Here is a 13,002-nt window from a genome sequence, read left to right as displayed (position 1 = left end):
GTGCCCAGAGCACTGTGTCCCTTAGAACACTCAGCTTGGCACAGGCAGAGGCTTATCTGTACCTGGGGAAGGGCTCACCTCTGCAGAGTGACTGCAGGCCAGATATGATTACAGGCCATGACTCAAGGCAAAAAGGGCTAATTACACCATGGAGGAGGAGAGAAGCTAAATTATGGCTTGCTTGAGCACGGTGACCATCCCAGTGACTGCACATGACAGCCCCACTACCCACAGCCCTGCTCCAAGCTCCCTATCACTGAGCAGCAGGTGTGTTTTGTGGGATTCTGGGACACAATAAATGCCACTTTTGTATTTCAGGATTCAAAGGAGTCACAGACCTCATTCTTGCCATCCTTTCCTGGCTTGGGAAACTGTGCCGGCCAGTTTGCCTGAGCATTCCCATTGGGCCCTGGCATAGAGATGCTGTCCCCAAAGCAGGACCTGAGCCCCAACACATGCAAGGGCAAAGCAGACAAATGGCTGGGATTTGTTTCTCTGGTGCCTGGGGTGCCCTGTCACACTGGGAGCAGGGTTGAACCAGTGCCTGCGTGGTGGCAAGTCACTGATGCCACAGGGAGGATGTGCCATGGCCACCCAAACGCCTGTTTGCAGAGTTAGTCACCACAGTCTGCAGTTGCTAGACCTGGTAAACAAGGGCAAACACAGATACTGGTGTCGCAGGAGGCAGTGAACCCCTGAGGCAATCACTACCCGGCGTCCCAGGAGCTCCAGTCAATCCCATTTCTTAGAAAAGAGGGAAAAAAAGGAAAAGAGACAAGACGCTGCTATTATTGCAGTAAGAGGCTGTGTCATGCTGGGCTCTGCAGCTAAATATATTCTGTGTTTACTGTAAGCAAGGACAGTGGGAAGCCTTCCGAAACGGCACGGGGGCTGCTCCCATTTTTTTCAGCTATCAATCATGCCTGGCTTGAGCCATTTTTATCCTGACACAAATGGAAAATATTTTCCTGGTTTAATTTCCACTGATCAAAGACACTTCCTCAACAGAGAGAAGCCCCACAGCCCTGGGGGGGGAAGAAGTCCCCGAGGAAACTATTTGCCTGAGGGGATGTGGGAGCAGCTCACATGCCATGGGATGCCCTGTGAGCAGATGGGGCACATCAGGACACCATCCCTGAGAGTCAGGACACTATCCACCATCTCAGGGGCAGCTGGCCAGGCTACTAATCCTTTCTCTTCCCCAATTAATTTGCTGAACAAGAAGCTTGGTGTTTACCACATGCCTGCCCAGCACAGTGCCAGGAGCACCCTGACAGTGCCCTGAGGTGTGCAGACCCCCTCTGCTGCACCAGGATCCTCTTCCCCAGCTGCTGCTGTGATGAAAGAGGCCTGCAGAGGGGCAGGGTTTTGGGGTCAGATATCTGTTTACTTTCTCCGTAAGATTTCCCTAAAGAGCATTGGAAAATGCTCCTTCCACAAAGTTCGTCGTGGCCGGAACTGACTCAGCTTTCCGCACAGAGGGTCCTGGACATGAGCTCACTTGGCGTCACCCTCGACACTGTTTACTGACAGACAACATATTTTATTTCTGTTTGTGCCCATCAGAGGAGTGAGGGCAGGGTTCCTGATGGATCCCCTGACCCCACAGCCATCTGGCTCCCTCAGCCTCACACAGACCCTTGTGATGGGCAGATTCCCTCCACAAGGCAGACACAAAGTCAAATCTGATTTACTTCTCCCAGGCAGATGCCAACAACTCCAGAGCACAAACTGCTGGGCTTCTGGTTTGACCCTGAACCACTGAGGGCTCAGAGCCACAGTGGGAGCTGTCACAGCCCAGGCTCACCATCAGCACTTTGCTGCTCAGCCAGACTCTGCCAGAGGGACTGCAAAGCACAGCTTGCCATACACATAGCATCACCCCTCTCCCCTCCCCTCCTACACACAACTAAAATCTACTGGCAGTTCTAAACTGGCTCTTTTTTGTTTGAACTGCTGCATAAATAACCCAACAGACAGCCTGAAGCCCCCGCACACTGACACCTGACAGCAAGGCAAGGGCAGATCATGAGAACAAAGACAAGGCTCCCATGTAAACAAGGCATCAGTCAAGGAGACTGTAACTGTGATTGTGGGGAAACATCTAGAAGGCATCACAGTGAGAGTTAAATATGCCTGAGAGCAGGGACTGTCAGCAGGCTGCTACTCAGTGTCGAGGTCACAGCACTCAGGTTGGTGGGTCTGACTGGAGCCAGGGCACAAGGGGACACTCTCTGTGACCATACAGAGCAGGTCTGTGCCCCACAGATGATTCAGGGTTCACGGGAGCCTCCCTGCTCCAGTTCTGCCCAGCACAGACCTGTGGCAGGTGACAATGGGCTGGTGCCTGAAACTGCCAGCTTTGCCTGTCCCAGAGATAGACTTTACAGCCCTGCTGCTGCTCTTTGAGCAGGGCTGACGTGTGCAGCTGGCGGCAGTTTTCTGAGGAAAACAAGCACTGGCAGAAGTTCAATCACCTACCATAACCCACAAGCAGCCGTGGTGGTCCTGGGGACAGCCAGAGTCCAGGCACAACCAGTCTGACACCTCTGGAGCAGCTCCCATCCCCTACAGCAGCAGGGGCACAGCCAGCCCCAGGTGAACCCAGGGAGGATCTGCAGTAGGGCTCAGCATGCAAAAATTACCCCAAAAAACCCGGATGCAGCCAGCAGCCCCTGTGCCTCAGGGACAGCCACAGGGATGGGAAGGGGATCACAGAAATTGCTTTTCTAGAAGCTACAAAGGAAAGTTGCTGGGCCACCAGAGAGGGTGGTAGGAGCCAAACACCATCTGTTCTCTCCCAGGAACTCTTTTGTTAGTGGAGAAATGAGCTACTAGGCTGATAACTCCACAGTGCCAAGCTCATCTCCCAGACGATCGACGCAGCAGTTGATTCCCTGATAAATCTCCACGGGTGCAGCTTTGCTCTTTCCCTCCTTCCCTTCCCAGTTTTCTTCTCCCAGTGTTACTCCACTACACATGCCCAAACCTCAGCTGTTCCTCTCCAAAACACAGCCGGGTCAGGAGGAGCTCCCTCTGCCACACCCCATTTTGCTTTGACTCAAAATTAGGGAACTGAAAACTAAATTTGCTGGTTTTCTGCACAAGAAGCCTACCCCTCTGACCTGGGACCTGGCTCAGCTCCTCCAACGTGAAGCCATTGTTTCTCAGCCTGGACCACTTGCAGGCTGTCAGATGCTGCACAGAGGTCACCCAGGCTTTCTCCTGTGCCTTGGTCCCAGGCAGAGCCACGAACCTGAGCCTTTGGTGTGCCCCTGCCTCGACCAGGATCTCCTCTGCGCCACCACAGCCCTCCACAGGTACCCCAGATGACCCTTAACACTCCCGTAGTCCCCCATGCTGCTTCACTGCTGTGCATTGCCACCATCCTGCCTCAGCACCCAATCTCGTTCTGCACATCTGGCTCCTTCCAGCCCTGACTGGAGCCACAGAGCCCTTGGGAGCCATGGGGACACCGCAGACCCCCAGAAGCAGGAGCAACACAAAGGCACATCCTGTCTGCCATCCCTCCTGCAGCAGAGGAAGCAGCTCAGCAGAGATTAGAGCACAAGGAGTGAGTTAGGGCGCCAGTACGTGTGTTGGGTACTGTCGCCCGCGAGTCGGGTGTGACAATGACCCCAGCCAGCCCCTCGGCCCAGCCTGCTGCAGGATTTCCCGTGAGCCCATCCCCTCAGCACTGAACAATGAGCTGTCTGACAGCTGGAGACGGCTCTGCCTTTGCCCCTCTCCAGTGACGGGTCCTCGAGACCTTCAGGAAGATCAAACAGGAAATTGGGCAGAGAAAGAAAAAGGTTGTTCGTGCTCGAAAGTCCAAACTTTCATTGCTGACCTGGGAGGAAGATGCTGAAGTCAGAGCATTCAAATACTTTCTCCAGCTCCTATGGGGATAGCAGGACATGGTGAGCAAGGCTGCACTTTGTGTGACAGTTTGGTGCCATCCCAGAGTGCTGGTCCTGGCACACACTCCACCTGATGGAGTTATCCCATTAAACTCCTACCCTGCCCCATGCCCCATTGGCATCATTTGCCTGCATCCCCACAGTCATGGCTCTTCTTTTTGAGATTATGCTCTGGCTAGCAATCTGCCACTAGATTTCAGGAGTGATCTTCCATGGCATGGGGAGCACCACTGCCAGAGCTTCTCTTTGCGAGATGGATTTTGGAAGTCTCAAGCACCAAGAGAATGCACCCCTGGCTTCCTTGCACAGTGAGCCCTTGCCTCCCTAGACCCTGACATCCCCTGTGGCAGCAAGCATCCACACCAGAGGTGTCCTCAGTTCTGCTTTGCTGCATGCAGGGCTTCTTCCAAGGGTTTCTGCCTGGTAAAAGTGCCAGAAGTATCTGTTTCTCTTCTGTTTCTTACCAGACGTGATTTACTTACTGTAACTGGCTATTCGTTATGTCCTGCACTGCATTATTAACTTGGTGATCGTACATTTAGCAGAGAATTTATGAGAAATGAGGAGACATTCATTATCAGTAACACCACAGGCTTTACTCTTATATGGTCTCCCTGCACAGAGCGATGCTCAGCTCAGCCAGCACTCAGCCAGCTCCAGCCTTTCCTTGAGCCAGAGCAGGATAGAGCTGCTCTGCACAGTTCTGGGGCTGAATTCCCTTCACTTAGGCTGGCCTGGATTTTTTCCCTATTAAAATCTTTTCTGATGGAATTTAACTGACTTAATTGTGCAGTCATGCCTTCTGTTGTCTGCAAACCAGTATGTTTTTCCTGTTTTCAGGCAGGGAGCTGTGTGAGGATTGTCTGAGACATATCTGTGCTTTCCAGTGACTGAACTGCAACAGAAATGCCCTTAAAATACCTTCCTTATCCTGAACCTCTGAACTGGGGACAAGTTCCTCATGCCCTCTTCTGCATCTCTGAACTGGGGACCATAGGAGTCACAGGGAACACAGATGGCCAATTTAAGCTCTTGGATTTTGTGAGCAAAGGGTACAGTGTCCTGCCGTGAGATTTGGAAAAGTGTTCCCAGATGTTCTGTTAAAGAAACAACAACCACAAAAAAAACCCCAAAGCAATGGCGAAACAAACAGAAATCTCAGGTGGAGTTCCAGAGGCACACAAGGCCCAGTGGAAAGAGGCTGTGGGCAGGTTGGAGCCAGGGCAGGCACTGCCATTTGCACGACCTGCATGTCTGACAACCTCCCAGGAATTTGGATTCCAAGAGCAACATAATGAACCAGTTCCTCCTTGACCTTAGAGCCACAGCTCTCTCTGCAGAACACTCCAACTCGGAAACCTTTCCCAGCAGAGAGCACACATCACGAGTGGCATTTCTGGCTCCTGAGAAGGCCTGAGGTTCCCCAGCTGCAGGCTGGTGGCAGCTGTGAAGGCTGTGAGGAGCCAGAGTTCCAGACCATGTAAGCCAGGGAAAGGATGGGAAGAGCAGAGATGGCTGGAAGCTCCTGGACATTTCCCATCCTTAGGTTTTCATAGAATTACCTAAAGATAAAGCAAATATCTATCTATATCTATATCTATATCATCTATATCTATATCTATATCTATATCTATATCTATCTATATCATCTATATCTATATCTATATCTATCTATCATCTATATCTATATCTATATCTATATCTATATCTATATCATCTATATCTATCTATCTATTGTATCTCACAGGTATCATAGGATATTCTGAGTTGGAAAGGATCATCATGTCATACTGCCAAGTGAATGGCCCATACATACATACACACCCACCCACCCACCCACACACACCTATATGTGCATATTTTATATTTTAAGGCAATAATTTCACTTTCCTCTGCTCTTCCGAAGCCTCCCAGACACCCTTCCAAAGGCTCTGTTTCTGAATATCCCATGTCTGGCTGGGAAGGTCTGGGCAGCACCAATGCTCCCTGAGGGCTGCTGCATCCTCTGATCCCAAATGGGTGTTACCAGCCATGGAGGCTTTGGCAGCAGCTAGTGAAGGGAAAAATATGCAAAACATGGCCCAGAGAACTGCACAGGCATCCCGGATTACCTTCTTTGGAGTGGTTTTGGAGGTTACATTAAGTAAAAGCAAATTCTCTGCAAGAGTTTGTGGGACAGGCACTGGCTGCTCCAGCTCCCCTGCACCCAGGGCAGTCCCAGCCTCGCTCCACCCTCTGCCCTGGGGCTGCCAGCTCCCTGCTCGGGCTGGGGTCTGTCCTGGCAGCAGAGCCCCTTGTGCCCGGTGTCCCCCAAGCCCGTCAGCCTGGGAGAGGCAGAGCTCGATTAGAGATGTGGCTGCGCCTCTCTGCAGACGGTGGGGACGGGAATTAATCCTCCCATTAACGGGTGAAATGGAGCGTTTGCGTCTCACAAAGCAATTACACAATAATAGCAGGAGAACGATGATAGAAATCACATCTTCTCTGAAGTTGTGCTCCAATCCAACACATGAATAATTCCTCCTAGGCATTACTGGGAAAGCAGTATTAAAAGACAGATATAAACAAAAATTACTGGAAAAAAAGCCAGACGAGGCATGCTTCATCGCTCCGTCAGAGCCAAGCACAACTAAATTTATACAAAGTGGGCAGAGAAGCTTGAAGGGGCAAAGACATTTGTTACTGCTCTGTGCGAGATGAGCTCACAAGGAAACGCGTGCTTGATCTTGGCAGCTTTCTGATGTCTTACTCCTAAAGTATCAGCTTCAGTCTCGGTTTCCATGGCAGATACTTTTCTGAGCTTGTATCTTCCACAGATATTGCTAATTTATGCTCTCAGCCACATCTCTGCAAATACCTGCAAAGAAATTCCATGTGCAGTGGGAGTGGTGAAAACAAGGTACACATCAACATGTCTTAGGTCTTGTTTTTGACCAGAGGACACAAAAGGGCTTGTTTTGTTCAGCCACAAGATCTTGGCTGATCTTTTGGCACTGTATTTTGCCCTAAGTACTCTGACACTGTGTTATCTGTCCTGAGAAGCAAAGCACTTTCAGCATTTCATCTGGACACGTGTTGCAGGCAGGTTTTCCTTCCAGTGCTCTGAGCAGGAAGGGTTGGGCAGCACAGGTGACCTTGTTTCCTTCTGCTCCTCCATTGCATTTCGCGTTAGGGGAGTCCATAAACCATGAGCTATTTCCCAGGCAGAGACCCAGCCACGCCAAAACCGTCCTATTTTCAGGGTGGATTTATCAGCCCTGCAAATGTTGAACAAGCAGCTGATGAATTGGTCTCACCAATTCAGCAAGACCACACCAAGGTGAGAGGCTACATGTCTGGCTGGTGGAAGAAGAATCCCAGGGATTTGCAAAGCTGTTGTTTATACATTGAAGCATGGAACATCCAGCACATATGAAAGACCTTGGGGAAAAACTTGTAAAAAGTAACTCACACGATGACAGAACCACAGGAAGCAATGGCATGTGCAGAGAAAGCTCGTGCTGGAGCAAAGTCCAGCAGCAATGGGGAAGCCCAAGTCCTGGCTGGATGTGGCTGGATGGGGCAAGTGCAGGATGTGCCCAGCAGCACCGACAGATGAGTCCCAAGTCCCAGGTAGGAAAGTGCCCAGACAGTGAAATGAGATCATTACCTCTCCTAAGGATAAAAGCCTGGCAAGCCCTGGCTGGCTGAAGTTGATCTGAGCCTGCCTGGAACTGAGGTTGCCAGTCATTCTGGGGCACAGGCAACCACCCGCCCTGCTTGCACATCACCTGGTGAACTCACAGGTAATCCCCTTCTCTGTTCTGAGCCAGGACAAACATCTACACAGGGGCTTCAGGTATGTTCACCTCTCCCCTGGCTCCTGCTCTCTGGTAAATAAGGGAAACCCCCAGTCTCCAAGTGGGATGGGGACAGAGGCTGTTCCTAGAGCCTTTTAACAAGGGTGAATAACAGGGTCAGCAACAACAGTAAACAATCTTCTAGTTTTCCAAACAGAGCCTCTGCAGCATCCGGCTGCTTTAAAACATTAACCAAAATACACTTATCTCTGGCTCCTGGCCTTAAGTGACTTTTGAACCTGCAGCTATTCTGGGCCAGATTTGATTGTGCTCAGGAACACCAGGTGTCCAAGCCCAGCAGTGGTCAGGGCCAGCAGCCCCTTGCTGGCAACCATGCCCTGTCCATGATGTATCTTAAGTGAGAAGGGATCCATAATGGCCAACGAGTCCAACTCCTTGCTCCTCACAGGGCTGCCAAAAAATAACCCATATGAGAGAGAGAGTCCTCCCAGCCTAAGGGAGGAAGGGTTGGTCATTGGTTGGTCATCATTGGCCAAGGGTGGTGTGGAGAGCGCAGCCTCCTTTGGAGCAGAGGTGAGTTTTCTTTCCAGCACTGATGACCATGAAATTTCAGAAAAAGGACATTGTAGGCAGGAGCAGGGCAGCAAACCGAGAGTTTTCTTGCTCCCCCTGAGACCGTTGCCTTGTGCAGCTGAGCAGCCGAAGGTGTAACACCCAGGGAAGTCACCTCAGTGGATGTTAGGGATCACCTGCCTTTGGGACAGCACTTGTCAATTAGAAACTGCAGCTCTGTGTGCACTGGGAAGCAGCAGAAAAGATCCCATGCCCAGACAGGAACAGGTTTGCAGTGCTGCTGGTGGACACACAGCCAAGTTCTTGGCTGTTTGCATAGGCTCCAGCCTCTCGCTAGTATTGCAGCAGTTCACACCTGGAGTTTTACCTGTTTATGATATTGTACATTCAGCACACAGTGCTTTTCAAGCTTTTCACGTGCAACGAGGGCAGGAGTGGAGTTTGGGCTGTGGTGGCTCAGTCCCACAGAGATGGTTGAAGCCTGTTCTGCGGTGGGTCAAAGAAAAGCCATTTCCGTTGCAGAAGCAGAGAGAACTTTTCATCTCGTCCGCAGGACAGGAAAGTTGGCAACTTAACTGTTAAACTTGCCTGCGACTGTTGGGTGTTGACATCAGCGTGATCTCACCACTGTAACCTGAGCCCTCCGGCTTTTCCTCCAGCCTGCCTTTAAATACCAGTCGTGGAGCCAGCACAGCACCCATTCCTCCGACCGGAGCCCGGGGCAGAGCCGGCAGCAACCCATAGATGAAAGCAAAGACAAGCTGCAGCACTCCAGCCATGTCCACATCACTGCGAGTGAGCCCCTCGGTGCATGGCTATCGCTTCGACACAGCCCTGCGCAAGAAAGCCTCGGCCAACATCTTTGAAAGTATCAACGAGGAGTCCCTGCAGAAACTCTTCAAAAACTCCGGAGACAAGAAGGCGGAGGAAAGAGCCAAGATAATCCTTGCCACCGACCAGGACATGGAGGAAAAAATGAGAGCACTAATGGCACTAAAGCAGAGGAGAAAAGACAAACTGCTCCAGTTCCTGACATTTCGGAAATACTCCATTAAAGTTCACTGAACTGGCCGAAGGAGCAGAAATGGAGAACATTTTGTGACGGGACTGTTTGTGACCTCCTACCGCACTCAGCATGCTCCGCTGCCCCGTGGGACCTGACAGACCACCGCAGGGCTTCAGCCCCAACCCGACCTTCGAGCTCAGAGTGGCATCGCTGGGACAGCAGCATCAGTGCCCACGGCACATCAGTGTGGGCAGCAGCACTGGTGTGGATGCACTTGGGTGGCCAGAGGCTCGCAGAGAGAAAGCAGCTCCCAGCGGGAAGCAGACAAGCTCCTCCGGGCAGCCGTGGGGCAGAGCTGGGGTGAAAGCCACCCGCCCGGGTGAGATTCGGGACATGATGGACTTGGTGTTCACTGACTTGACCCGCGTGCTTTGCCTTTTGAGACTTGTTTCCTAAAGCCTGAGCCCGTGCAGAGCCCTGGTGCTGTGGCTGGCGGGAGCCTCTGGAGATCGATCAGCTGCTGATCAGTCACTTTTCATCTGTTAAATGCACCCAAACACACCGTGTGGTGCAGAAACTTCAGCCATCCGGGAATGCATTTGCTTCAGAGACACTCTGCACAACCGTGCCTTTCCTTCCCAGGCTGTATGTGTGCAGTAAAAGTCGTTTGCACAGAAGCAATAATAATGACAGATTTCCCTGAATTTACTGTGAAGTTCTCTAATATTGTGTTCACTTACCATTAACACAAAAAATCTAAATATAATAACTACAGTTCTTCTCTGTGTAGGTTACAGTCGCTATTAGATGAGTACTTACTTCATTATGACAATGTTATTATTATATTGACTATAATTTATTGCATACAGTGATGTGAAAATTAATAAATTATGAAGTAAATATAAATTATCTTGTCTGAAATGCTCAGTTCTCGTGGAGTGGTGGGGTTAGACTTTTTTTGTCATTTCACAGAGACCCAGTTCAGGAGCAGGCTACCTGCACCTCTCCTTCATTGCCTAGGTGTGGCTTTGACAGCCCATTCTCAGGATCTGGAGCAGCCCTGGCTCCCCCACAGACCCTCTATCTCACCTGGCAGCACCAGTTTGACCCACAGTTGCTATGGCAACCACATAATTTCCCCAGAAAAGACCTCACCAAATCTATTGTAAACCAAACTCCAGTGTTAGTTTCCCTGCTGTAATAAAGGAGAATGACATTTTCTGCAATGAAGAGAGAAAGGTGTAGAAAATGATGGTTCAGGGCCAGGGTGGGCAGCATGGCTCCTCAGCCTGTGGCATTTCTGCAGAGCTGAGGAGGAACGTGGACTTGGCTCCTCATCACCCAAATAAATAGAAGTGAGTTATGAAGCTTTGGCAGCAGAATTGGACAGTTTTTCTGCAGGTTGTGCTGTACTATCATGATAGACAATGCTGAAAGTACGTAAAAATAGCAAAGACTGGTTATTTATAAGTCTGTCCTCTAATAACCTGATGGTTTAGAAAAAAACATTCCCTTGACTCTGCTTAGAGCAACAAAGATAAAACAGCTTGGAAGAGTGATAGCCCAGCTACAGTATTTTTGCCTACAGTAAGAACTCCAAATTGCCAATAAGTCAGGGAGACTGGAAATAATCTTTTAAGTTACCTAATAGAATGGGCAATTATAATTATTTATAGCTGGAGTGGGATGCATGGTGATTTCCCCTCCCAGGAAGACCAGAAAGAAAACTGTTTTGGGATTAACCTGTTTCAAAGAACCTCCAAAGGCTTTTCAGAACTGCCCTTGCCCAGAAAAATCTGTCTCAGAGCAGGTTTGCTCCAGAGGAAGTTGCCAGTTTTCCAGCGTTCGACCTCTTCCAGAGCAGTGTCCCACACTCACTGCAGCTGCTGCACCCATTCCTGGCACATCCCCACAAACCATCCACAGTGACAAAAACTGCCTCAAATGGGCCATTTCCAAAAAAGGCTAAACAGGGCCATTCCCTGCCTACCCACAGCCCAGCCCTGCTCCACTCAGCCCCTCTGGCCCCCGGTGGGTGTTCCCATCAGAGCAGTTTCTTGTGTGACAAACACTCAAAACAAAAGCCAGCAGGGCAATGAGCCCCAAAGACCATCTCTGGGGTGTTTTATCTGCCAGGATCCGAAGATCCTGCTGCCAGGGATGGTCTGAGAACACCACAGGCACCAAATCTGCTCCTCACAGTTGTGCTGTTTCCCATGGCCCTGACTGCTGCTGGGACTTTGCTCCCTACTCCCCCCCTGACCATTGATCTGTCCACACTGCACCCCTGTGCCAGGGCCAATGCTGGATTTGGCAGAGCCTTGCCACCACTCTCTGGGCTCCCAAAACCAAACCCAGCTCCCCAGTGCTACTGATGACCTGGGCAGCCTGAGGTATCATCTGCCAACTGTCATTCCTTGAAGGAAGAAAGCAAATCTGACAGAAGCCATTATTGTGGCAGACTGAAATCAACACCCACTGAAGTGCTGGCATGTCCTAGGATTGCCCAGACAATCCTGTTCACAACATCTGCGTAACATGATTGATAAGATCCTTTATAAGGATCCTTTATAAGGGACTTTATAGTCCCTCTTGTCTCATTATGTTGAAATTATTAGCCCAAGTGGCATCCCTGATAAATAAGGCCACTTACACAGAAGTTATGTGTTTATTGGATATTTACAGTGAAAAAAGGCAATTTTCCCTTGTTGCAGCCTGTCTGCTGCCTTGGCAGGTTTGTGCTCCAGGAATGTGTCTTACATTGGGCTCAGCGAAAAACTGCAATGAATTCTTATGTAATATTGGCCAACGAGAGTTTGAGGTATAAATATCCAAGCAACCCGGGGCCCTTGCACATGTTGTGCTGCTGCTCTGCTTATCTCCAGGGCTGCACCTGGATGGCTCAGAGCACCTGGACCATCCCTGGTGATATGGAGATGGTGGCAGCCATGTGTCAGGGAGGGCACAGCAAAGCCAAGCACTGCCAAAAACAATGCCCAGGCTGCTCTGTGGTCCTCAGAAATCATCAGAAAATAATTCCATTTTTAAAACACTCATGCACATGAAAAAGTGGATTTCCATTTCCCCTGGTCCCAAGCAGTCTGTGCAGGGGGGAGGGCAGGTGACCCAGCTGTGCTGTCAACCATCAGTGCTGTCACCCATCAGTGCCGTCACCGGCGCTGCCTGGCCCTTCCTGAGCGCCCAGCGCTGCAGACTCGCTGTCTGTCTCTGGAGCAAGCTGCATGCCGAGCCAGCCCGGCCGCACTCCGGCCAGACGCAGAGCCCATTGTCAGCCTCCCCACACAACAAACAGAGGAAAAGGCTGTTCAAGGAATTTCCTCCCTCCAGGAGCCGGGCGTTTCCATTAATTCTTCTCCATGAGTCAAACTGGCTGTACTGGGTGTCCCCCTGTCTCAGCATCCTGAGGAACATACATCTGAACAGCTAATTTTATCTGGTTTGTCTGATGCCCTGCTTAGCAGCCGTGCCAGGAGTGTGCTGGTGCTTCCTCACTGCCACTGCTGGCTGGGGAGAAGCCACGGAAAGGCAGGACAGAAATTAAGGAGAGGACTTTTGGCAGAAGCTCTGGTTTGACAGACTGTGGAAGGATGGGAGCAACTCACAAGATGCTGGAAAGAGAGCCCAGAGCAAAGGCGGTGTCAACGACAGTGTCAGACCAACCCTCTGCTCCCCCATCAAACAC

The 13,002-nt window shown here is 50.6% G+C and overlaps 1 protein-coding gene across 1 annotated transcript; it reads left to right on the top strand.

Moving 5' to 3' along the window:
* Window positions 1–8,979: 8,979 nt before the first annotated feature.
* Window positions 8,980–10,205, top strand: TCIM (transcriptional and immune response regulator). Its single transcript, XM_085080634.1, has one exon. The coding sequence runs from the start codon at window positions 9,038–9,040 to the stop codon at window positions 9,356–9,358; it is 321 nt and encodes a 106-aa protein (XP_084936760.1). The 5' UTR covers window positions 8,980–9,037; the 3' UTR covers window positions 9,359–10,205.
* The last annotated feature ends 2,797 nt before the right edge of the window (window positions 10,206–13,002 follow it).

The sequence above is a fragment of the Lichenostomus cassidix genome, chromosome 22 (genome assembly GCF_008360975.1).
Source record: "Lichenostomus cassidix isolate B80296 chromosome 22, HeHo_3.0, whole genome shotgun sequence".
Lineage (NCBI taxonomy): Eukaryota > Metazoa > Chordata > Aves > Passeriformes > Meliphagidae > Lichenostomus > Lichenostomus cassidix.
This window is presented reverse-complemented; position numbering and strand designations above follow the sequence as displayed.